This window comes from Cajanus cajan, chromosome 5, assembly GCF_000230855.2.
Source record: "Cajanus cajan strain Asha chromosome 5, NIPB_CcT2T_4, whole genome shotgun sequence".
NCBI lineage: Eukaryota > Viridiplantae > Streptophyta > Magnoliopsida > Fabales > Fabaceae > Cajanus > Cajanus cajan.
The window spans coordinates 4,158,133-4,184,262 of NC_138521.1; the positions used below are offsets into that span (position 1 = coordinate 4,158,133).

General features: G+C 31.9%; 2 protein-coding genes across 3 annotated transcripts; both read right to left on the minus strand.

Annotated features, from left to right (window-relative positions):
- Window positions 1–628: 628 nt before the first annotated feature.
- LOC109807733 (ABC transporter C family member 8) lies at window positions 629–6,942 on the minus strand. 2 transcript variants are annotated; one of them, XM_020370330.3, is made up of 12 exons: window positions 6,786–6,942; window positions 4,497–6,436; window positions 4,063–4,383; window positions 3,878–3,964; window positions 3,194–3,787; window positions 2,944–3,108; window positions 2,549–2,843; window positions 2,238–2,452; window positions 1,828–2,133; window positions 1,671–1,734; window positions 1,219–1,458; window positions 629–1,108 (listed from the first exon to the last, which is right to left on the minus strand). In XM_020370330.3, the coding sequence occupies exons 1-12, from the start codon at window positions 6,808–6,810 to the stop codon at window positions 978–980; spliced, it is 4,383 nt and encodes a 1,460-aa protein (XP_020225919.2). In that variant the 5' UTR covers window positions 6,811–6,942; the 3' UTR covers window positions 629–977. The 2 variants fall into 2 exon arrangements, with proteins under 2 accessions (XP_020225919.2, XP_020225918.2); XM_020370329.3 differs by lacking the exon at window positions 6,786–6,942 and adding an exon at window positions 6,543–6,768.
- A 12,081-nt stretch (window positions 6,943–19,023) lies between these two features.
- Window positions 19,024–21,114, minus strand: LOC145957706 (uncharacterized). The gene is made up of 2 exons (XM_083074123.1): window positions 20,649–21,114; window positions 19,024–20,174 (listed from the first exon to the last, which is right to left on the minus strand). The coding sequence occupies exons 1-2, from the start codon at window positions 21,112–21,114 to the stop codon at window positions 19,024–19,026; spliced, it is 1,617 nt and encodes a 538-aa protein (XP_082930249.1).
- Window positions 21,115–26,130: the final 5,016 nt, after the last annotated feature.

The following is a 26,130-nucleotide window of genomic DNA, read 5'->3' on the forward strand; positions in this document are numbered from 1 at the left end:
TCATTTCCTTCATACTCTTGTTTGAGAAAATTCCAGATAGTCTTTGCTGACTTTAGAGTCACAATTCTAGTGAAGATTGATTGAGAAACAGCAAAAAATTAATATACAAGACTTTGCCTTTGATTTTCGCTCCTTTCTTTCCTTATGATACTTGTTTGATTAAGTGTTGGATTTTCTGGTAATTGACCAACCTCATAATCCTCCTCAACAGCTTCCCAAAGATCATTTGCATCAAGAAAAATCTCCATTCTAACTGCCCATATAGGTGACAATTCTCACCATCAAATGCTGGTAATGTTTGGACTGAATAATCAGATTGCATTTTCAATTCTCAATATAAAAGTGTTTAGGTGTTTGGTGAAACTCTCAAGCCTACCAAGTCCCTTAAGAACAAAATAAGCCCTTGATACCAATTGTAGGAATTCAGAAAAATTAGAAGGTTGAAACTCATTTATTTTTATTCATACTTACAACCTTTAAGTATACAAAATACAATTGAAAGCTAATATAAATTTTGCTCGTAAACATAAAACTAAATGATAAACATAAATACTCATAAAAGTGAGCACCTATAATTCTTATAATTAAAATTCATAATCTTAAGAATTCTAATAATTTTCTATTAGTCTGAAATAAACTCAAATAATAGATGTTGATTCATATTTTTAACAAACATCCCATTCTCGGAATTATAATATTTTGGGTAGCCCCGACAATAGGATTTGAGAACTTTCCATCTTCTCTTCAGGAGTTCAAGCTCATGATAATGTTCTTTTCATAAAATATTGTTAACTGAAAAATACATCTCTTTATTATTTTGCAATAATGATTTGTCAACGTAAGTCGGTGTAGATAGTTTCATTTTGTAGGCTTAATCCATACAGATAAACTTCTTACATTTCAATTCAATCTATTCGAATTTTCTTCTATTTATTCGTTCTCTCCTTAGTGATCTCCCTTTTCCATAGTGTTATAATTTAATGTTGCAGCCTGCTAATATTTGAGGAGGAATTCTTCCCGCAGCTGGACCAATATTCAGCTACCAGCTTAGAGAATGAAGAGTTGGTCTCCATTAGCTTTGAAGGCTCATCATATTCCACCAGTTTCCCTTTTGTAACCACACAAAAAAAGAGGTAATTAACTGAGTGAATTAGAGAAGAGAACTAGTATATCCCAAAAGGAGAATAATAAAATAGAAAGAACAAGTCATGAGCATACCATAGGACAGGACCATGACCATGTCACTATCTATTACAGTTGGAACCCTGTGAGCCACGGTTATCACTGTGCATTCTGCAAATTCTTGTCTAATTATTCGTTGTAAAATGACATCTGTGGCAGAGTCAATGGAGGCGGTAGCTTCATCCAGAACAAGAATTCTGTTCCTCTTGAGTAGTACTCTTCCAAGACAAAACAGTTGGCGCTGTCCCAAGCTCCAATTTCCTCCTTCATCACTCACTGTATAACAAGTCAGAATTAGACTTCAATAGCTGTTTGTTCCAAATTCTTAATTTGGAAATTTAGTTCAAATATGATTTTGTATTCCCCCTAAATGTTAAACCTCTTAGAAGACTAATACTACAATAGATTGTTACCAAAGGCTGCTAAGAGAATTGACTAGAAGTTACTCATATCAGATTTGTAGCATCAAATATGCGAAGTTTACTCACCGGAAGAGTCCAAGAGATTTGGTAGACGGCTGATAGTTTCCTTAAGCTGACATTTCTCTAGAGCCTAAATACAAATTAAACATAATCAGACCTGTGTTTATTGATAAGCTTATGCAGAATGTAACATATTTTTCAACTGAAGAGCTAGTTCATTCACCTTCCATATATCATCATCTGAGTAAAGGCCTAGAGGGTCCAAGTTGGTTCTAATGCTGCCCTTGAAAAGAGTTGGTTCTTGAGGGATGATGCTTAGTTTCATTCTCAAATCCTTCAACCCCATTGAGCATATGTTAATTCCATCTATAACAATATCACCATTTGCTGGCTCAACTAAGCGAAACAAAGCACTTATAAGTGTACTTTTTCCACTTCCAGTTCTTCCTACAACTCCCACTCTACTCCCTTCCTTAAACGTACAAGTGATACCCTTAAGCACTAATGGTGCATTAGGACGATATCTAATCTGAAATCAATGTAGAAAAAAATGTCCATAAGACACAAATTGGTCTACCAAATTAACAGTAATAAAATAATGAAAAATATTGAAAGACAAGGATGCAACTTTACCTCTAAGGCTTGAAGGTCAATCCTGCCTTTAGAAGGCCATGAAGACGGAGGCCGGTTGTCCTTCACAATGGCAGGAGGCTCCGCTGGTAGGTGAATGAATTGCTTGATTCTTTCAACAGAGATGATATAGTTCAATAAGTTGCAATACCATCGAGTCCAAAATATTTGAGCACCTGTCAATGTGAAAGCATAAGAGAGAGACAGTCCCACAAGACCTGCACAGAGCAACAGAATAGCCAAAAAAAAATATTAGCTTGTTAATAGCATGCACAAAGCCTTACCATGATAATTAACATTTCATGTAACATTACCTGGGGACACATATCCCTGAGGAGCTAGAATAAGTAACAAAGCTGCAGTGATGACTGTCAAATTTTGAAGTGCTTCAATCCTTAAAAGTAACCATTCCATGGCTACATTAGAATGAAAGAACAGTGTTGCGTCTGTGTCCACAAGCTTTAAGTATTTTTTGAAAAATCTGTCTGCCATGTTAAATGCTCTTATAGTAACCACACCAAGTGATGTCTCAGATGCAAAATTCATGACAGGAGCTTTAGTGGTTCCATTGATCCTTATTAATTCCCTTGCAGAGGCTTGATAATATCCCTTTTAGGGGAAAAAGGAGATTAAGAAATTGTTAACACTATGAACTAATTAAGCAGGGACAGGAATAGAAAAACGAGAAAAAAATAGAAAATGGATAAACCTGAACATATTTTGATGCAACCATTGCAGGAACAGCAACAATGAGAACTTGCCATGTTACGAAAACCATTATACCAATTATCGTCACAATTTCAATTGGAATAGACGCTACAAAAGTGATGGAAAAAGGTATATCAAAGTCCAAAATACTTAAATCTGATGAAACCTGCAAGAGAGAAAAAGTTGATAAAAAAATTTGATCATGATTAAATAGTAATCTAAGTACAAAAGGGAATTGAATGAAATCTTACTCGGGTTAAAATCCTTCCTACAGGGGTTGAGTCAAAGAACAACATGGGAGCATTGAAGATAGCAGTAGTGAAACTTGAGAAGAAGGCTGCAGAACCTCTTAATCCAAGGTAAGCGGTAAAGAGAGACCTTAGATATACAAACACGGAACTAGGAAATGAAATTAATGAGTAAACTCCAATCAAGGTGGCACTAGATAAATTTGGAACTTCAACACCAAGAGCAAGCCAAAATGTTGATGCAGTTTGCAAAGCCACAAAAACAGATTGTGCCAATATGATCCAACACAGCATCAATGAACCCCTGGAAAATGAAATATAATCCCTGAATGTCTTCCAGCCAACATCACCAATCTCTTTTTCTTCTTCTTGTGTAAGCTGTACGCCAAGTTTACCCTCGTTAGAAATCTCCACCTCGCTTTGTTTCTTCGCGAGATAAAAACCTTGAGACTCTTCTGTACGAGTTTTGTTTTCATTCTTTTGATCCAACTCTAATATTGATTCTTTATGAGCACTCACAAGTTGTTCAAAGGCTGTCCCTGTTGTCAGGAGATTCTCATAATTACCTGATTGAGTAACTTTTCCACTTTCCATTACCTGTAGTTTGAGTCATAACATTTCTCAATTCAAATGTTAGTTATATACTAATGTAATGTAATTGATAGGCATTCAAATGAGATACTTTACCAGGATTTTATCGACTTCTGAGAGAAACTCCACTTGATGAGTCACCAGAATCACTGTTTTCTCTCTTAGAGCCGTCATTACACAGTCCTGTAAGTATGTAATGCATGCGGTTATTTGGTTCACTCAAGAGAGGACAACATAATAGTTTCACTAAAGTTCAGAATCTAAAACTGATATCTTCTTACATTGAACAGAATAGCAGCAGTGTGAGCATCAACTGCACTGAAAGGGTCATCCAGGAGATAGATGTCAGCATCATTGTAGACTGCACGAGCTAGTTGAATCCTTTGCTTTTGTCCTCCACTCATGTTAATCCCTCGCTGACCTATTTCTGTAAGATCACCATGGCTAAAATCCTTAATATCCTTATCTAAAGCACAAACTTTAATGGCATTCTCATATCTTATTTTGTCCATCGGCTTGCCAAAGAGTATATTATCTTGAACTGTCCCACTTTGTATCCAAGAAGTTTGAGATACATAGGCTATGGTGCCGCTCACATTAACCTGTTTTCCATTATTGTGAAATTTCAGTAAGAAAAAGTGTTATAGCTAGACACCAAGATTATAAACATGAATTTTGCGTGACAAAAACTAAATTTGTTTGATTAATAACTCACAGTTCCCGAGATCTTGGGAATCTCTCCGAGTACAGCATACAAAAGAGATGATTTTCCAGCTCCAACTGGCCCACAAACTGCAATTTTCTGCCCCCATTTTATTTCCAAGTTCACATCTCTTAAAGTTGGGGACACTGATTCATGATCCCAAATGAAGTTGCCATCTTGTATCTCCACCGCATTAACTGAACTTCGGCTTATAGTTCTTAAGTTACCATCACTACTATCTAGCTCTTCATCAAGCAAAATGGCATTGAGACGATCAAAGGAGACCTTAACTTGGATCATAGTAGACAGAGCCTCAGGGATCATTCGAACAGGTTCTGACAAGTTCCTCAATGTTACAAGAACTGTGAAAATGGTCCCAGCATTCAACGGAGCACTATTGAAAAGAGCACAACCAATGAAAACAACAGCAGAAACTATGGTAGGAGACATCCAATATAGAAATGAGCTATAAGCTTTCATGATCTGTGTCTTAGACAGCCAAATGATCTCATTAGCACGTAGGTTCTCAACCAAATTCTTGAATTTGTCCTCCCAGGATTGTAACTTAATAATTTTCATGCTATTTAGAATTTCTGAAGTTGATCTAAGACGCTCATCCTGAGAAATCATAAACCGTGCCATACAATTTTGTTGGATCTTCGCAAATGGTACATTGATAAGTCCACAGATTAGAAGAGGGACTAAACCAGGAAGAGCACCAACACCCACAACACCAAAAAGTATACCAATGGATAGAACAAGTTGCACTGGACAAGTCCATGATACATGAAACCACCATGGAAATTCTCCCATGCGATACGCATCAACCGCAATGTAATTCACAATTTCACCTGTTGAGTGCCTTCTCCTCGCTGAGCTTGAAAGCTTTAGCTGTTTTCTATACACTGCCACCATCAGAGCTGATCTCATCTTCAATCCTGACCTCCTGGAATCAAAAAACCAATGTCTCTGGGACAAAGAATCAACCACTTTGGCAAGAATAAGAAAACCCACTATGGAAAGACCTTGCTTAAGATCTGTATCCCCGCTATTTGAGTAGTTAACAAAAGCATAGAGTATTAAAGGAGAAACAGTAACGGCAATGGTTCTGAGAAATGCATAGAAAGCTATTAATATGTTTTCTTTTAAGTGAGTTCTAAAAACAGACCAAAGAACCAAGTTTTTGGTATTGTGCTTGCTCCTCTCCCTTGCAAGTGACTCCCATGCATGCATAAAGTTTTGGTAGGCCAAGTCTGCTTCATCTTCAGAGAGAAGGAAAGGGATGTCTTCAAGAGCCAGTGGCTTTGAGTAACCCAAACTTAGTAAAGGGTTAACCCAAGAGAAAGTCAACTTGCTGAGAAAGGAAGCATGGCCTAGTCCTGTTTGTTTAGTGTCAATTTCCTCAGCTAAGAGTGGCTCAGATAAACTTTCTGGTACACTTTGAGAGACAAAGTAACCACGATTTTGAAAGGCACAGAAGAGAAGAAGGAAGTGTACGAGCCATTGTGCAGTATCCAAAATTTCTATTGCATGTTCTCTGAACAGAATTTCAATGTTGAGAGATGAAACCAATAAAAAGGAACATATCCACCAGAAAGAGTTGAGAATTATGATCCATTTGTGTCTCTGAACAAGCAAAGAAACTGTCAAAGAAGTCCAAATGAATCCTCTGACAATGCAAGATGACCAGCTCAGCTGCTTAGAGCTGCCAGTTTTGGCTATGATATTCCACAAGCCTATACTGTAAAATGCAATGCTAATAATAGAACAGAAGATAGAAACAAGAAGGAAAATCCAACTCTTCCTGAATCTACCACTTGTTCTGATTAGACTGATAATCACACACGTGTAGAAGACACATGCAAAAAGTAGATTTGCAGTGTCTATGATGCTCCTTTGAGAACAGAAAGAAGTGAAATCAAAATCCTTCAGACAAATCCATAAGGAATCACCTGCATGCCCGTTAAAGAGAAATCAACAAAGTTAGATCAACACTTTTTCACGCAGCAACTCAAAGTTAGAAAAGTTGATAAGAAACTGTCCATAAAAATCACCAACCAAAGTAAACTGGCTGAATTAAACGAGACAGATACATTTTTACATGAAAAAGGTGCCTCCAAAATCTCCTTATTTTATATAGAACTAGAACGCATGAAAAAGTTACATATTGTTGCAAAAGCAGATTGTAGTTGCATAACTGACATAAGTGCACCAATATCCATTTGCAAACGCTCAAAATAAAGCACAAACAGTTTATTTTTGGTAAGGTAAAACCCGAATGATAGTGAAGCATAAGTGTACCTATTGTATTCCCAAAGAAAGCCATTTTTGGAGCTTTGTATGTGCACCTTGTTTTTGCAGCAAAACATCCTCTCAGTAGCAGCACCAATTATTTAAATAATAAACTCGTAGACTAATTGCCCTCTGCTAACTACAGGCAAATAACAATCAAATTTTTCCACTCCACGCATCTTGGTGAGACAATACAACTACTACAGATAATAAATAATATTTAATATAATTATATCTGTAAATTTTTCTAAATATTTAATATAGTTATATATTTATGATATAAGTTAATTTACAATTTAGTAAAAATGATTTCTTATTAATTATATATATAGCCTGAGACTTGAGAGTTGATATGATATTTCATAATATTTTAGTAATGTAAAAATGATATTTAGTCTAAAAAATTACACTTTACAAATATAAATTAATCATTTGTTGTTAGTTTTGAAACACTGCATAAGTTACTATTATCATATAAAAATATATATTACAATTTAGCAAAATCACCATCTGTAATGTGCAGTTGTAATTTTTAATAAAAACGTTTTATTCCTTAATTAGCAGTCAGAATTATTAGCAAATTTTTATAACAAAATTACTTCCTCTTTCATAAAAAAAAATAAAAAAGAAAAAAAGAAAATGACGTCCTCTTTAATTATATGCACTGCACATACATTCTCTTTAATATGAATGTGTTTATTATTATTAAGAATATTCAACTGGAGTGATCGTGAGCGTTCTGTGGTATATGTGATCTGTCAATATTATATCACTGTGTGGCCTCATGTGAGTAGTCTGTCCTTAAAAGTTGTTTTCAGGTTTCAGCTTCAACTGTTGTAGCCTTTTGTAACTCTTGTTCCATTAAAGAAAAAAAGACAAGACAGAAAAACAACAGGAGACACCGTATTATTGACCTTACTATCTTAATATACAAAAGGAGTGGTTGGTATTAGTGCATGTCTTTATTATTCTTTTTTTTTTTATTTCTCTATCCTATAGTTTTTTTTTTAATAAATTCATGTTGCTGAGTCCAGTCGATTAACAATTTGTTAGTCTTTATGTTATAGTTGATATATCTTAATGTCTCCTCACTTATTATTTAATGATATACATACATATATGTATGTTATTTGATAAAATTTATTTATTAATATCACTGTTAATACAAGTATCAATTAGCAACTTTTTAACTTTTAATTTTACTTTTTCTTATTTAAATATTATGTCTCTTCTTAAATTTCCAATGAAATAATTTTTAATTGTTATTGTTCATAAAATTATATTTTAACGTAATCCAATAAAAAAGTAAAAGAAACAAAGACTCAAATATTTATATAATATTTAATGTTATTAATGTAATATTTTAAATATATAAATAAGTATTTTCTTAAATAATATGATTTATTGCATTTATTAAATACATGTGCTGACCTATAATTGTTAATAAATACATAAAATCGTATTATTTAAGAAAAAACCTTATTTATTTACATATTTAGAAAATAATATTATTTCTAAATACATGTACTCATCTATTATGGTAAATAAATTAAATAAATAATATTACTTAGAAAAAATTGTTATTATTATCTGTCATGTGAATCTTGATTAATATTTAATAAGAATTTAATTATTTTTTAATCATATTATTAATACTTCTTAAAATTTTATGACTAGTACTTATTATGCTATTATTTTTTATCTTTTCAAAATAATTCTTAAAATTTATTTATTTGTCCTCATATTATGTATTAATATTACATTTATCGTTTTTCTCTTCCAATTTTTTCCTTCCCCCTCAATATATATATATATATATAAAATTAAAAAATTATGAAGAAAAAAAAGGAAAAATTTATTTAGAATACATTTTAATTTAACAATCAATTACTTACCACAATATCTATTTATTTATATAACAATAGTAAATTCACGTTTTTATAATTTTAAAGAATTTAGTAAGATATTTAACTTACATTAAAATAAATATTGGTCACATATAAATTAGATATATTAATTTTTCAATTATTTTAGCAAGATTTTTCAAAAATAAACAATAAAATGTTATACACACATGATTATTTTTTTCAATTATTAAATAAATGTACTCACTTATTATTTTTAACAACTAGCCTCAAAGCTTGGTATCTTACAAGGTCTACGCATGCCCTGAGACAGTGGTTTTGGTTTTATAATATGTGAATCTGACTCCATGATGGTGCCATTAACATGATCCATAATGATAACACTGCTTTTCCTCTCTTCTTCTGCATTATATTAGATTAAACAACTTATCCCTCATGTAGCTAGGACTCCTTTGTAATTGCTTAATTTTTTTTGTATCCTGATGCATAAAAGATACAATTAAAAGTTTTTAAAAATAATATTATTTCTTAATACATGTATTCACCTATTATTGTTAATAAAAAAATTATTTTTTTAAAAAAAAGTTGCTTGTTGATATATTTAGATTGTATTAATGAGAATTATTAATATTATTATAGTACTTCCTCCATTTTTTTTTGTTTGACGTTTAAAGTTTATGCACAAGAATTAAGAAAATGATTAATATTTTAGTTTTTCAAGGTATTTATTACTTATTTTCCTGTTATACCCTTTAAGTGGTTGGAGAAAAAATAGATAAATTGAAAATGAATAAGCACATTGTTTAGTAAACACATTAATTATCAAGGATAAAAATGAAAAAGAAAATTAATAAGTCATTAATTTTAAAAAAGTGACAATGAAAAAAGAACAAAAAAAATATTGTTCAAGCGACTATGAAAAAAAAACGTAAGAAGTAGAAAGTTGGAGTAATATGATAAAATTTGAAGTTGTAATTATTGCAATTCTTATGAAGAGTATCAAACATAAGTCTAAACACCAAAGGAGTAAATAGATAATAAATAAAATTCTGATAGTGGATTTTAATTTGAAAATAACTTTTAATCAATTTAATTTATAAAAACTGAGAATCGTTAGTAGTGAAGAAAGTTTGAAATTTGGGTGTGATGTCTTGACTTAAGGGGAAGAGGAACTTCCAGAAAACTAAACACTTCTTTTCTTTTCCTCAGACTCTTAAGAGAGGATCTCTAAGACTTGGAGTAGAGAATTTCGTGGTGTAGCTACGGGACTTAAGTTGTTGAAGCTCAAAGCTATTTCCTTCTCATTTTTTTCTTTCACCTTAGAGCAGCTCAAAGATCGTCTTCTCCATTCTCTTCTCCTATGTTCTTCTTCTACTTCCTCTTCCTTAGGGAGCTTAGCATTGAGGTAAGGAAAGTTATAAATCTTGGATTTTTATGATTTATGGGGTTGTTGATTGAATTAAGAACTCAAAATTGGTGAGAATTTTGAAAATCTGAGCTAGGGAAAGGAATTTGAAGTTGTTCGCATGTGAAAGCTGAAACCTTGTTCTTGATGATCTCTTTGAAATCTTGATGCATTCATGTTGTATTTCTTAGGGTTTCTAGGTTGTATAAACAAATTAAGTAGAGATTATGAAGGTAAATCATGTTTAGGGTTAAAATTGATGGATTATAGGTGAAAAATGAAGGTAGGAAGCCATGAAAGTACAGAAAGCTCTACACATAGCGTTGGAGTGCTAGCTGTGAGAGAAAACAAGGAGGCCGAGATCCAGCGCTGCAGCTCTAGGTTGGGTGTTGTAGCCTTGGGAGGAATCTGGCAGAGATCTAGTGCTGCAACTCCAAGTTGGGCACTGTAGTCCTGAGAGAAAACGAAACTGGCAAAAAGCCAAAGTTGGAGCGCTGAATTAAGTACTGCAGCATCAAGGGTAGATGATCGAATTTGGTCTTGAGGTCTTCATAAAAGTTGTAGCCTTGGATGTTAGATTTCCAATGGAACTAAAATCACCCCAAAAAAGAGTTCTAGAACTTTAGTTATGACCTTTTTAGTGATCTAAGGTCAAGCTGTCAGGATTTAGGTAAATTGTTACGGTCTTTACCATTTTTAACATGATAGATGAGGGAATTAGAACCTGAGTTCTTCATGAAAGTTATAGAAAAAAAAAAATTTGTCTTTCATATGAGATAAGGATGAGCATGATAGGAGTATTAAAACTCCCTATGGGTTGTATTATGTGAAGGTTGTCAGTGTAGGATAAGTGATTTTGATATGTTATATGTTGACACATGTTGTATGATGGGTGAATTTGGTGAACATGAATAGAATGCTTGTGTCTATTATATTTTTTGTGTTATAGAATGATGATAATAAGTATTGGTATGCTATTTTGTGTATTTGAAATGATAATAAGTATTGGTGTGCTATCTTGTGTATTTAAAATGATAATAAGCATTGGAATGTTATCTTTGTGTAATTAAAAAGGTGATGAGCATTGATATGCTCTGTATGATTGGTATGTTATTGTTGAATGAATGGTGTTGCATTGATATGCTATTATTGTATGAATTTTTATGCATTGGTATGTTATTCTTGGTTGAGGTGTTAAGCATTGGTATGCTATACATGATTGATGTTATTGATCTCTATATGCATTGACTGAATGTGATGTATATAATAGATACATGATGATGTGTGGATGCTGAGAATGTGGTGTGGCATTATAGCATGATGGCTAACTTAGGATTTGAGGAGAAAAAATTATTTTAAATACTGAAGATCCCATATGGGGTATCTTGGAGTGGTGTTCGGGTAGGCCATTGTTTGAAAAACCCTCCTTGCGTAGGTGCGTCTCTTGGAGTATGTTTTGAGGTGTGTTGAGTCTCCTCCAAATATTTAGTTAGTGGTAAGGTAGGATGTCGATGGCTACAATCCTTAATCAAGTACTTGAAAAGGTTGTGTGATTCCTTGAGGATAATCAGTAGACGAATTCTATATGTGACTTGGTAATGCATGTCAAGGTCATGGTAAGCCTATACCCAGCTATACTACTCTTGATGATGGAATCGAACTTTCCTAGTGTAAGTGATAAGATCCGAGAAACCAAAGGAGGGATTGATATCCCATTTTGTTGTGATCGAGCTAACGTTTCGGGCGTGAAAACGATTAGGTTGGTTTGATAAGATGGAAATCAATTAGACTGTTCATGTTATTAAGATATCTCCGTAGCTAAATGTGCGATGACACATTGTTTGATGTGTTTGCATATGATATATGTTGAGGTGTGTTTATATGCATTTTGATGTCTTTTAGGACATGATTGGGTGAGGTACATGTTTGTTTTGCATGTGATTAGCTTCCATGTATGATATCTAGTGTGTTGTTGTATATTATAGACTTGTTTTCTATATGTACATGTTTTCGAACTCTAGCTTATCCTTTTTGTTTCCATGGTGATTCGGACTGCAATGATCATACGTTGTATAAGAACAGATCAGGGCTAAGCTTGAGGAGCTGATGTAGACAAGTGTTGTGACCTTTTGATGTCGGTACTACTAATGTGTCTTGTATAGGCGTGCTTGACCCACATTAAAACATATGATTATTTAGGATGAATATATATATATATATATATATATATATATGTGTGTGTGTGTGTGTGTGTGTAGTATATTTCTTCCATTATCTTGTACGCTCTAGTAACTTAGCTTTAGTTGCTAGTAATAGTAATTTCAAACAGTGACGACTATGACAGATTATTATATAGGAACATATATTTTTTGTCTCCAAAATTAAAAACTTTTAATCTCTAATTTTTTTTATAAATATTTTTAAAAATTTTAATTTTAAAAATTATTATTTTAGTCTCTTTAATTTTAAAAAATATTATCTTAATCTATTAATATATACATATCTTAATAATAATAATTTTGCTCCAATGAAATATCAATGGCTAGAAAGGCTAAAATAATATTTTTAAAGTAATGCAGAAATTAAAAAAATTATTTTAAATTTAAAGAATTAAAATAATTTTTTTGAAAATTACACGATTTAAAAATATAACTTTTAAATTTAAATAACAAGAAAAGTGTACTCTATATTTAGAGAATTAAAAATATAATTCAGTCATTTTAAAATTATAGAACAAGAAAAATTGGGAAAGTTTCAACGAAGATAATAGATACATAATGATGATTTCCTTTGTCCTTTCATGATGGATAAGTGATTAAGTGCAGACTGCAGACAACGGATTGCAATGTTTATGAGATGTGTCAGAAGCAGAAGATGTCATTATTCTTGAAGATAGAGTCGTGGTTAAATTTGCTTTAACAAATTAAATATTCTAAATCTTGGAAAAACCAAAAATAGATTCGGCACATTTGATATATATGCATTATATTTCATTGAATCACATCATACGTTACATGCACGTCTAAACTTCTTTAACACCTTATTAATTTTCATGTAAAAGTCATCCTTTACATTCCCTGAATAAAAAATTATTAATAATGTCTATACAAAAAATAATAACAGTATCAAGATTAAAAAGAAAGAAACAATATTTAGTCGTGAAAGTTTTATTTATTTATTTAGGTTTTTTTACTTTTCATATGAATTCTTATAATTTTATTTACTTGAATTTAAATCTTTAAACTAAAATAATAGTTTTCATTTTTTCAAACTAGGGTATCCAAGCTGGAAGCTAACGAAAATAGTCATTTAAATTTTATTGTTACAGCTTTAACTCGAACCTTTATTTTTTTAATTTAATAATTGTACATTGTTATGTAAAAAATAACTGTTTATATAACTTTTAAAATGGTTAGTATAAAAAGTCAACTAACTTATTATTTATGATTAATTATAATTGAATAACTATATAAAATTATTTTATATTATGGATCACCATTAAATTTGTGTTTTTAGTTAAGTATTTATATCTTTAATTTTTCAATTAGTAGCTAAAACTAAAATTAATAGAAGAATATAAAATTCAAGACCAAAAAATTATATAAACATATGTTATATATAGAGAGAAACTAATATATACCTACTTATTTTGTAGTTTGAGTAAGTTAATAAGTTATAATTAAAATTATCTTAAAATACGTTATAATATAACTTGCTAACATACTCTAATAATTTTATTACATTCAATTTAAATTTAATTTCTTATCTTGTTTTATATCAAAATTTAAAAGATAGATTTAAATATGTTTTAATCTTTACAAAATAATCAAATTTTGATTTTGATCCTATAAATTTTTTTCTTTATTTCATCACTCCAAAATTTAAAATTATTGTTTAGTTTTTATTATTATGTAATTATTTTTAACTATTTATTTATTCATTGAAAGGTTAAGTGGCTCTTTTTATAACAACTCAAACATAATGAGAGGGATCCACATATTTGTATTATTTATACCAACAAAGCGTGTGTTTGCGTTAGAGTCAAGAAGTGATTTTTCAAGTTTAATTAGAAGTAATAAATAGTAGCTTTCATGTAAATTCACATTTGGATGTGCAGAGAGAAGAAAAAATTACGTTAAAAAATGAAAATCAAACACGTATAAAATGCATTTACTTTTTGGTAGCTCACTACTTAAAAACTTCATAGTTAAAATGTACTTGGTTTGGAGCAATTTATGGATAGGTAACCTTCTAGAAAGTTCTCAAAGAGTGTGTAAGTGCAGACAAAATACGTTAAAAAGTCTTGTGTTTAATTTGTGAAGTTAATCGTTGATCCTAAAAGCAAATGAACATCTAAAAAAAGGCTACCCACAAAGTTTTTTGATAGTGAATGGTTCTAACTAACGAGAGATTATGTGAAGTGTCATAGAGTGGAATTTGTTGAGAGTCTGAAATGTCATAATCTAAAGGATAATACACTCTTACGAGTTACTCACAATTGTTAGAGATATCATGTTAATGTATGACACCTCTAAAAAAATATATTGGTCCTTAAAATAAAGGAAAAATTGTTATGACCTCCCTTGAGGACTTGAAGTTTATCAAAATGATACCAACCTCCCTTCTATTTTATTAGTTGACACTTGCTTCACTTATTTTATAATTTAGATTTCACATATCACCCTTTTTCATAATGTTAATTCATTTACATGTTAAAATTCATTCTCTCTTACTATTTGAATTTTTTTTACTATTGAAAAAGTGTATAGAGCCATTAATGCATATTTCAACTATTGGTTTCATTTTATTGTGACATAGTACAAATATAAAATGAATGTCATTTACTGGTGGTCAACACAAAGATACAAGTGGTTAATTATTCTTATCTAAAAATCTTATCGATGTTATTGATCACTCACAATTAAATTCAAAAAACTTAAATAACTTTAGGTGTATTAATTAAATATGTGACCTTGTATTTCCAATAGTATATTCCTTTATCAAATATCAAAACTAAACCTCTAAAAAAATATATAGGTCCTTAAAATAAAAGAGAAATTGTTATATCCTCCCTCAAGGTTTGTCAAAATGACATGAACCTCTCTCCTATTTTATTACCTATTTCCCTTATTTTATAATTTAGTTTTCACATAACACTCATTTTCATAATAATTCATTAACATGTTAAAATTCATCTATTTTACTACAATGATTTTTTATTTTTTTTTTGCTGTTGAAAAAGTGTACAAGGCCATTAATGTGTATTTCTACTCTTGGTTTCATTCTATTGTGACATAGTTAGAGGTATCAAATAGGTCAGGCTAGCTTGACCCAATTTTGACATACATGAGTCAAATCCTATTTTATTTTAGGTTTAATTAGCTTGGCCTATAGTTTTTTTAGATGTCAGTTTTTACCCAACTTGACTCATGTTGGATCATTAGACCATCAAAGCAAATTAGCCTAATTAAAAAAATACATTAAAAAAATTAAATCATTTTTTACAATGAATATATATATATATATATATATATATATAATATGATTTATTAATACTATATACTATCATGAAATGCCTAATAGTTTTACATGTATATAATTTTTCACAACCATTGCATTTGCATTTATTCACCCCATCAACTAGACCAACCTTTTTATAATAATTTTATACCTTAAAGGTATTTGACTTAGTTTTCTTAATATTTTTAGTATCTTGGTCTTTGTCATTAATATCCTTAATCTTGTTTTTATCGTGACTCCATGAGCACATGCATGAGCATAACTACATCTTTGTCTTCTTCGACAAACAAAACAAAGATCAAGTCATCAAGGTTGCAACAAGAGCAACAAAACTCTCATTAGTAGCTAAGTTGACTCTAAGTTTGTAATTACAACTCTGTAAACGAACATTAAAGAGTGGGAAACTATTACTATTATTATATTATATTATATTTTATTATTTTATAATACATTATAGATTTACAAATTGACTTATTCATTTAATGGGTCAACCTATAAACATGTGGGCCATCCTGACCTAAGCCCATTTGACTTGTCAAGCTTAATAAGTTAGGCCAAAATGATCTAATTCTATTTAAGTCATCTTTTTTAAGATTTAGCCTGACTTTATTTGCAAGTTGGTGGGTCAACCCATTGGCTAAGCCCAAATTAACAACTCTAGACATAATACAAATATAAAAGAATGTCATTTTCTAGTGGATTGCACAAAGGAACAAGTGATTAATTATTCCTATTTAAAAAATTTATTAATTATATTGATCACTCACAATTAAGTCCAAGAAACTTAAATAACTTTACATGTGACTTCGTATTCCCAACAAAAAGTTTTTCCATTCAAATATCAAAATCACTAAAAGAACAATTATGCAACATTTATGAAACTAAATTTTTGTTTGCATAAATAAAAAAAGAAAACAATCTAGAAAGATTTGCTTAAATAAAAGCATTCAAAAGAAGAGATAGTAGTGGAGACAGGTCTGTTAATGAATGAATGAGAAAAGTTATGCACATTAAAGATTTATTACTTTTTACCTAGATAATTTTGTAGTTTCATTTATAATTTAAAAAGTTAAATAGAATTAATGTTAGGGAATGTCTTTATTTGTCAAAAATTAGAGAAGTGATTTGTGTCATTTAAGCAAATTTTAGGAGAGGTAAATGCAATTTCTCCTAAAATAAAATGTTATTTTTATATCTTATAATTATTGTTAAAGACAAAAAATAATGATGTTAAATTTTAGAAAGATGAAAATTAAAGAAAAAATACATTACATAATTAAAATCAAAGTTTACTCATTTTAATAGGACAAAAAAATATTTTATAAAAACAAAAAATAATATTTAAAAATTTTAAAAGGATATAAAATAAAAAAAAATTACAAAGACCAAAATTAAAACTTATTAATTTTATAAAGACTAAAAAGTAAAAATATACTTATTAATTAAAACTTATTAATGCCACACAGATCAAAATCCTCGATCTCCAACTCCTGTCCCCAAACATGTCTCTCTAATCATAAAATACCATCTTAATTAAATTACCACGTCATTATTTTTAATTTTTAAAAAATGTAACTGACGGTAAAGAGCACGTAGCGAGGCACGTGAGGGCCGGCGAAGTACCTCAGCGTGAAAAGCACCATGCCCATCGTAAGAGACAGCGAGATCAGGTAAAACACCCACATCTCTCTCGTGCGATGTGGAATCACTGACACTGATTGGAGAGGTGATAGATCATAGATCAATTGCGTCGCGTTGCAACATATGAAGCATCCATGGAAGGGTCTTGTTGGAACATGTCGTTGAAGGAGTACAAGCGATTTGAGAAGGAAGAGCAACGCGACACACCAATTGAATGCGCTCCTGAAAGTGTTACCATTTCATCTATTGACAAACCCTTTTTGGAGAAATTACTAACGAGTTCATCGGCACTAGAGCGTGGTCCAGGAAGATGTAGAAAATAAGAGAGACGAGTAATACTAGTATTGGGTGAACGTAGCAACTCACTGTACTTTATTGAATAAGAGATGACATTTAAATAGTCATTGTACAACGTACCAAATTAACAAGAAGATAACAAAATATCTTATCAAAACAAATCTTATCAAAAACTATCTTATCTAAACTGAAACAAATAAAACAGATAAACTAACTCGGATATCTCTAAAATTTAAGATTATCTAACAAAACTCCCCCATAAGCTTAAATTTCTCCTTTTTCTTTCATTCCGAGTAACTTCCTTAACTCCTGAAATGTTGTTGTCGGTATGGTTTTGTAAAGATATCAGCTACTTGCTCTTTACTTCCTACGTGTTCGAGCTCCACGCTTCCTTCTTTCACCTTCTCCCTGATGAAATGAAATCAGACGTCGATGTGCTTACTTCTTTCGTGATTGATTGGATTTTTGGCTAACTCGATTGCCGACCTGTTATCTACTCGGATCAATACTTTCTCAGCTTTCATAATTTCCAGTTTGCTTAGCAAGTTTCTAAGCCAAACTGCATGTTGGACACTCCAAGATGCTGCTACATACTCGGCTTCACACGTTGATAGAGCTACGATTGGTTGTTTCTTTGATAGCCAAGTGAAAGCCGTGTTTCCCATGAAGAATACGTACCCTGCTGTGCTTTTCCGATCATCCACATCTCCACACCAATCACTGTCCGAGTATCCAGTAAGTCGGTAGTTGTCCGACTTAGTGAAACACAGTCCAAGTGACATCGTCCCCTTCACATACCTTAGTATCATCTTCAATGCTTTCCAATGAGAATACTCGGATCCTCCATAAAGCGGCTTACAATTCCCACACTTAGCATCAGGTCGGGTCTTCTACTTGTCAAATACCTTAGACTTCCGATTAGGCTTCGGTACCTACTTGCATCAACTTTTTCAGCTTCTCCATTTTTAGATAACTTCGTTCCAGGTTCCATGGGAGTAGAAACTGGATTGTAATTCAGCATCTTTGCCTTGCTCAAAATCTCCTCGGCATACCTCTTTTGGGACACAAAAATACCTGTTGTTCTTTGGTCTACCTCTAAACCCATAAAGTACTTCATGATGCCCAAATCGGTCATCTCAAACTCCCTCTTCATCACTTCTTTAAACTCCTCAACTAGCTCAGCTTTGCTTCCCATGAATATCAAGTCATCCATGTATAGAGCAACGAACAATATATCTCCTCTGCACTTCTTTAAATAGAGAGCATGTTCATAAGGACATTGTTCATAACCATTTCTCTTGAAATAGGTGTCTATTCTCTCATTCCATGCTCGAGGAGCTTGCTTCAAACCATACAAAGCCTTTTTGAGCTTCAGCACCTTCTTCTCTTCACCTCTCCTCATGTACCCTAGAGGTTGCTCCACGTAGACTTCTTCCTCCAACACCCCATTCAAGAATGCTGACTTCACGTCCATTTGTTGTATCTTCCATCCATGCTGAGCTGCTAAGGACAGTTATAATCAAATCGTTTCCATCCTTGTCACGGGTGCAAAGACTTCATCATAATCAATGCCTTTCTGCTGTTTATAACCCCTCACCACAAGACGAGCTTTGTAGCGCTCCACTTCGTCATTTGCATTTGTCTTCCTTTTGTATACCCACTTCAAACCAATTGGCCGAGCTCCTGTGGGTAAATCTGTCAGCTTCCACGTCTCACTCTTCTCAATTGATCCGATCTCCTCATCCATTGCTTTCTTCCATCTCTCATCAAGTACCGCCTCTTCAAACTTTATATCTTCTGTTCCTGTCAATAGACATACTACATGTAACTCGTCAGTAGAGTTGTAGATGTCTTGCTCCTTTACTTTGTACTCGAACGAGTTCAGAAAACTTGTTCTTGTATGCTTTCCGAGTACACACGCTTCACAAAACTTCTTGTCAAACTCAACACCACGTAGTCCGTGCACCAACTCCTTCCTTGATAGCTCGGCCAAACCTCCAGAGTTTAAATGCCCAAAACGAGAATGCCTCATCATTGCTTCATCCTTCACGTCCAGCTTTAAGCACTTATTTTGAATGATGTTCAGCTCCAGTTTATACATCCGATTCTTTTTCATCTCCACTCGGGCTATTAAACGATCATGCTTGCCCTTCAAATAAAGCACTCGATCCTTCATCAAAACCGAGTTGTCTTTCTCCATCATCTGCCCCATGCTTAAGATGTTATTCTTAAGCTCGGGAACGTAGTAGACATTCCTTATTTCTCCAACTCGTCCATCCTTCTGCATATGCCTGATGGTTCCACGCCCTTTTACCGCCACCTTGGAATCATCCCCAAATGACACAAATCCAGCCTTCACCTTGATGAGTTCGTTGAAAAAACTCTCTTCTCCACACATATGATTGCTCGCTCCAGTGTCCAAATACCAGATCGAGTTGTTTAAGAAACTCGAATCAAGCTCGACTTCTGACATCTCATCTGAGCTTGGAAGCTCAACTACTAATCTCTCCACGCAACTCAAGTTTAGCTGAACCTCGGAGGCACAACTCGGACGTAGCTTGGTCTCCGAGCTCTGCGTCATCATAAAAATTCCTGCTTCCTCGTCCTCTTCTTCTGTGAGAAGATTCTTCTCTTTCTCTTCACTTCGGCTTTTAGCTCGGCAATACTTTGCTATGTGACCGTATTTGCCACAATTGTAGCAATTTTCCGATCTGCATTCCTTTGCGTAGTGGCCGAGTTTGCCACACTTATAACATTCCACCTCCGACCTTGGCTGACTTCCTTGGCTACGATCACCTCGTCCTTGTCCACCTCCATGATCACCTCGTCCTCTATCTCGTCCTTGATCACCTCGTCCTTTGCCTCGTCCTTGATCACCTCGTCCTTTGCCTCGTCCTTGATCACCTCGTCCTTGTCCACTTGATCTTCGGCCCTAGGTGTTCCGAGTTTCATTCAAAGCAAGTTGCGCCTGTAATGCTTGATCAAGAGTACTCTTCATCTTCCTCCTCCTTTGTTCGTGGGCTTCGAGTGACCCAGCGAGCTCTTCCACTGAGAGAACTGACAAGTCCTTTGACTCCTCAATTACGCATGCAATACTCTCGAAATCATCTGTTAATGATCTCAAGATTTTCTCCACAATTCTACTTGCTGGCATTGGCTCCCCATTCCTTCCGAGTTGGTTAGCCAACTTCTCCACCCGAGTTATGTACTCGGATACTTGTTCCTTATCCTCCATCTTCAAACACTCAAACTTTCCTCGGAGAGTTTGAAGTCGGATCTGTCTGACATGGTGGTTACCTCTGTGCGCAACCTCCAAGATCTTCCATGCTTCCTTTGAAGATGCAGCGTTTGCAATCTTCTCGAAACCTGACTCATCCACGGCATTGTACAAAAAATACAAAGCCGATTTGTCCTTCACTCGTGTCTTTTCCAATGCGGCAATCTGAGCCACAGATTGGTCTTCGTCCTCCTCGGGTTCTTGGAACCCCTTCTCCACTATGTCCCATAGACTTTGGGAACCCAACAGGGTCTTCATCTGTAAATACCAATTATCATAATTGGTTTTCTTTGAAAGTTGTGGTACGGTCATTCCATTAACAACCTTCACCATTACTCTCTCTTTCTTCTTTCTTTCCCTTCACAGGCGCACACTGTTTTCCTCTCACACTCGGCACTCAGAGCATAAAGCTCTGATACCAATTTGTAGAAAATAAGAGAGACGAGTAATACTAGTATTGGGTGAACGTAGCAACTCACTGTACTTTATTGAATAAGAGATGGCCTTTAAATAGTCATTGTACAACGTACCAAATTAAAAAGAAGATAACAAAATATCTCATCAAAACAAATCTTATCAAAAACTATCTTATCTAAACTGAAACAAATAAAACAGATAAACTAACTCGGATATCTCTAAAATTTAAGATTATCTAACAGAAGATGTTGTATCACTTCGTCACCGATTGAGACACGACCGTCTCTGCGTCCTGATGGGACCTCGTAGTTTGTGCCACCAACTTTCACAACATTATCTTGTGCGTTGGTTACATTTTTTTTAAATCAAAATTAAAATTAATGATGTAATAATTTAATTAAGATATTTTATAATTGGAGGGCAGGTTTGGGAATAGGGATTGAAGACAGAAAATATCTCCGAACAGATGCATCAAATCAATCAACTCACTTAAAAAATAAGTTAAAATAAATCAGACAAACTGAACCAATGTATTTTAGATCATGAGCCACTTTCTAATTTAAAAAGTTAAACTCATCAATATATCATGATTTCTAATAAATTTCGAATATGGGATAAAAGTTAAAATGATAGTATTTCTAATTTCCATTCATCTACTCGATCGGTTCCGGATCGTCCGGCTATATTTACAATTAGACATTGAAGCAGTTTTACGAATCAATTTGTAAGTGTAGGTTGAGAGAGAATTAAGAGTAGCAATAATATGTGGTCGGTCTGGTTACTATCGAGAACCATACAGCACATGCTTGAAAGGTATTTGCGTGGATCATGTCGAAGGAAGCCAAAACGAATACGGAACAGGTGAAAAAGGTTGACAAAACAACAACATCATAAGACAGAAAGTGCATGTAATGTAAGATCAATGACTTTGGACCATGATAGGTTGTATCTAAGTGCATGTACGTGACTAAGGAATATAATATTCATAGTTGTGTTGTGATGAAAAGGTTAAGGCCATGATTATGAAGCTGGGCCTGAGATCATATCAGACAAATAATCTTACGAGGCCTAAAACAAGCTGCGTTGGCAGTCGACAAAGATTGCTTCTTCTATTCAACTTTCGTCACACATATAAGAATCATTCCCATTTAAAATTCATGCTAGTTGAACTATGTAACATTCTAGCTTATTCAATAAATACCGCATAAAAGAAAGGGTGGGGCCTTATAGGATATAACTTAATTAAGGTCAAATTTCTAATAATTATTGCTGCAGCTGGATCAGTATAACTATTCACCGACCTAGGAGAATCAAGAAGATTTGGCGCCCATAAGTTTTGAAGCTTCATCATACTACAATAATATATATATATATATATATATATATATAATACTAGTATAACTTTTATTAAGTATTATATCACTAAATAATTTTATATTAAATGTGAATTTTTTAAATTTAACCGTTAGATTGAAAGTTTATATTACTTTATATATTTATATTAAATTTTGTTAAATAATAACTTGAAGGTAATCAAAATGTTCATATTGTAGTATATTTTAAAATGTATAGTTTACGTCAATTTTGTTTTATAAAAATAAAATATCAAATCATTTTGAATTAATATAAAATTTTGTATATATAATTTAAGAATAAAGAACTTTCAATCTAATAATTTTAATAGATATGGTAATTCACTAATAACCTCCTTGAGTAGACACATCTCTAAAACCTATAGACAAATGAAAAGCTTTAGTTAGTGGTTCAATGCTAAAAGTATTGAAGCCTACACATAATGGCTTGCACCTATTTGAACACATTAAAAAATATGCTTAATAACTAAAAGGGAGTGTTTGGCATACTCAATTATCAAACCTTCCTTATCTCACTATCAGAGAATTGGTCTAGTAGATCCAAGTTGGTTCGAACACTTCCCCTAAAAAGAATTGGTTCTTGAGGGATGATGCTTAATTAGCTTCATCCTTAAATCTTTCAGGCCAATTGAGCATATATGTTAAAGCTCAAATATAATAATTTAACCACTTTTAGGCTCTACCAAATGAAATAAGTACACTTAAAGGATTGTTTTTTCACTCCCAATCCTTCCTACAACTCTTGGTCTAATCCCTTATTTGAAAGTACAAGTAATTTTATTTAGAACTAATGGAGCATTTAGATGATATTTAACCAGAAAATAATTGTTTGTCGGTCTAAACTATCAAATGTGGGATAAGTGACAAACCAAGGTTGACTAGAATTCCTGCTATATAAAATTTTGACTAAAATATATTTTTGGACTCATTCTCTCATCTTATTTTTTTTATTTTAGTTTGATATTCTAAGTTTAATTTTTTTTATTATTTTAGTTTGATATCCTAAGTTCAAAAAAATTTACTTTAATTTAGTCTTTGAAGATGTCTTTCTTAGATCAAGTTGGTTCTTCTATTTGTTAATCATACTAACTTGATAAATTTGGTGATTATTCATGACAAACATTAAGAAATTTCTTACTAAATGGACATTTATTACATCACAATCAGCAAAAATTAACATCGCTAGTGCTAACAAGAGACAGAGGGAACAATTTTGTGTTAGAGATACTTTAAGAGACAAAAATGAAATTTTGAAAAGAGTGTTTTAATCTAAAAATATTCATTTGTTTACCTTCAAAGCTTGAAACTCTATCCTGCCCTTGGAAGGCTATGAAGATGGTGGCCTTTCATTCTCCAATATTTTTGGAGGCTCATGTGATATCTGCATGAATTGTTTGATTCGTTCAACAGAGATGATGAAGTTTGAAAGGTTACTAGATCACTTAGTAAAATACAACAAGGATCTTGTCAATAATGGACCATAAAACAGAGAAAGTTCCACAAGCCTTGAATACACCAGAAAAATATTGAAAAAACATGTCAAAATCTTATAGAACTTGGCCGTAACTGGACACAAAATATATTATAGTATCATTATTTTAATGTCACCTAGAGTTATAGATCCTTTGGGAAGAAACACAAAGAAAGAAGCTGCAGTGAAAAGGATCAAATTTTGAAGCATTTCAATTCTTGCTTGTAACCACTCCATAGCAGCACTAGTATGAAAGAAAAGTGCAGCATCTATGTTAGCTAGATGTAGGAAGGTTTGGAAGAATATGTCAACCATCATAAAAACTCTTATTTTGTGACCATTCCTATTGATGTCTCCGTTGCATAATTCACAACTGGAGCATGCAAGACACTCCAATGTGTTGACACAACACAAACTTATTGTAAAGGAGAAGCTACAATGTGTTGACCACTCTGCTGATACCTTTGTGTTGACACAACACAAACTTAAGGAAACGATCTTCTTGATCAAGTAAAGGAGAAAATCAAGAAGTGTATCAAGTGAGCTCCAAGAGTATGTCATTGCTAAAGAAACTCCAACGATTCACTTTTTCTCACGCCTCAAGAACCATTAACAAGTTGAAATAGGGAGGTGATTCATTTAATGTCATAATCAAAAAATGGTACAATGATTTGTTGGAAATATAAACAAAATTTCACATTCCTAGAACGAAAAGATGAATACTAATTTATAAAAAACACAAAATCTTTCTTTATTAATATGAATTTTTTTGGATGATAACTAAAATAAATTTACAAAGACTTCATTTCAAAGTGTACAATATCATATCAATATAGAAATGTGTGTAACTTTTGATACACAACAAAGATATTATATTCCTCTTAAAAAAATATATTTCTACAAAAATAAAGACAAAACAACTCAACTATGGTATAAAACAAGAAAGTCCCACATTATAAAACAAGAAATTAAAAATGACTTTATAAAACAAAATCTTCATTATTGATTATTGATATGAGATTTTTGGAGTAATGATCCAAAACACTATAAAACCTCCTCTACAAAAATACATCTCCCATTGAAAGACAGCATGCTGCACTAAGGACACATGGTTGACCAAAAAAAATACTATTCCACTAGTGTTTTTTAATTTTTGGTATACAAATTTTATTACATAATTTATCCTTATATACTTAATTCAGGTCTGTATTTTTAAAAAAGAATAAAGCTTGCATATATATTTTTAGTTTAATTTTTATCTACCGCAAAAAAAAAAAGTCACTGTCAATTTTAGAAATTATGATAAACATAACTTTTAATTTTTTTTTGTAAAAATTAATAAATTTATTATACATGATGATTTTTTATTAGATAAGAAATAGTATAAAAAAAATTACATTATTGATGCATAAATTATATATTTATATATATTATAAATGTATCATTTTATAAAAACTCTATAACAACTTTATATATCTATAAAAAAAATTTATTGTAAAAATTAATGAATATTTTTATTTGAGAACACTTTTTTTTCAGAAAAAAAACAATATAAGTTTTTTCTTTGGAAAGTCGAGTATTATTTATTTATTTATTTTAGAATTAAGAAATCGTAGAATTAGTAGGTACTTCTAATACTATCATGATGTCAATAACATGTTCGAACCTAAGTAGGGTATTATTTAGTTTGAGAAAATATTTTTAATTTTACTTTAATTATTAAATAAATTACTTTTCTTTAACTTTATTTTCTATTTTTAAATTTTTTTAAAAAATAATAAAATATTAATATTTTAGCATGTATAATATAAATATTGTCAAAAAAACATGTATAATGTACAAGATATATGTTTATTTTATATAATTAAATTTATAATATATAAATTGTATTATAATTAAATTTATAAAAAACTTTGAAGATATAAATTATAACTAATATTTATGATAAATAATTTATATTGTGCTACGAGATTATTTTTAATTATGAATATTTTTAAAATTATTGTTTAAATATAATGATAAAAGAATGGTAGATTAAAACTTATAGGCAGCTGAGAAAATTAAGTATACAAATAAAAATAAGGTTAT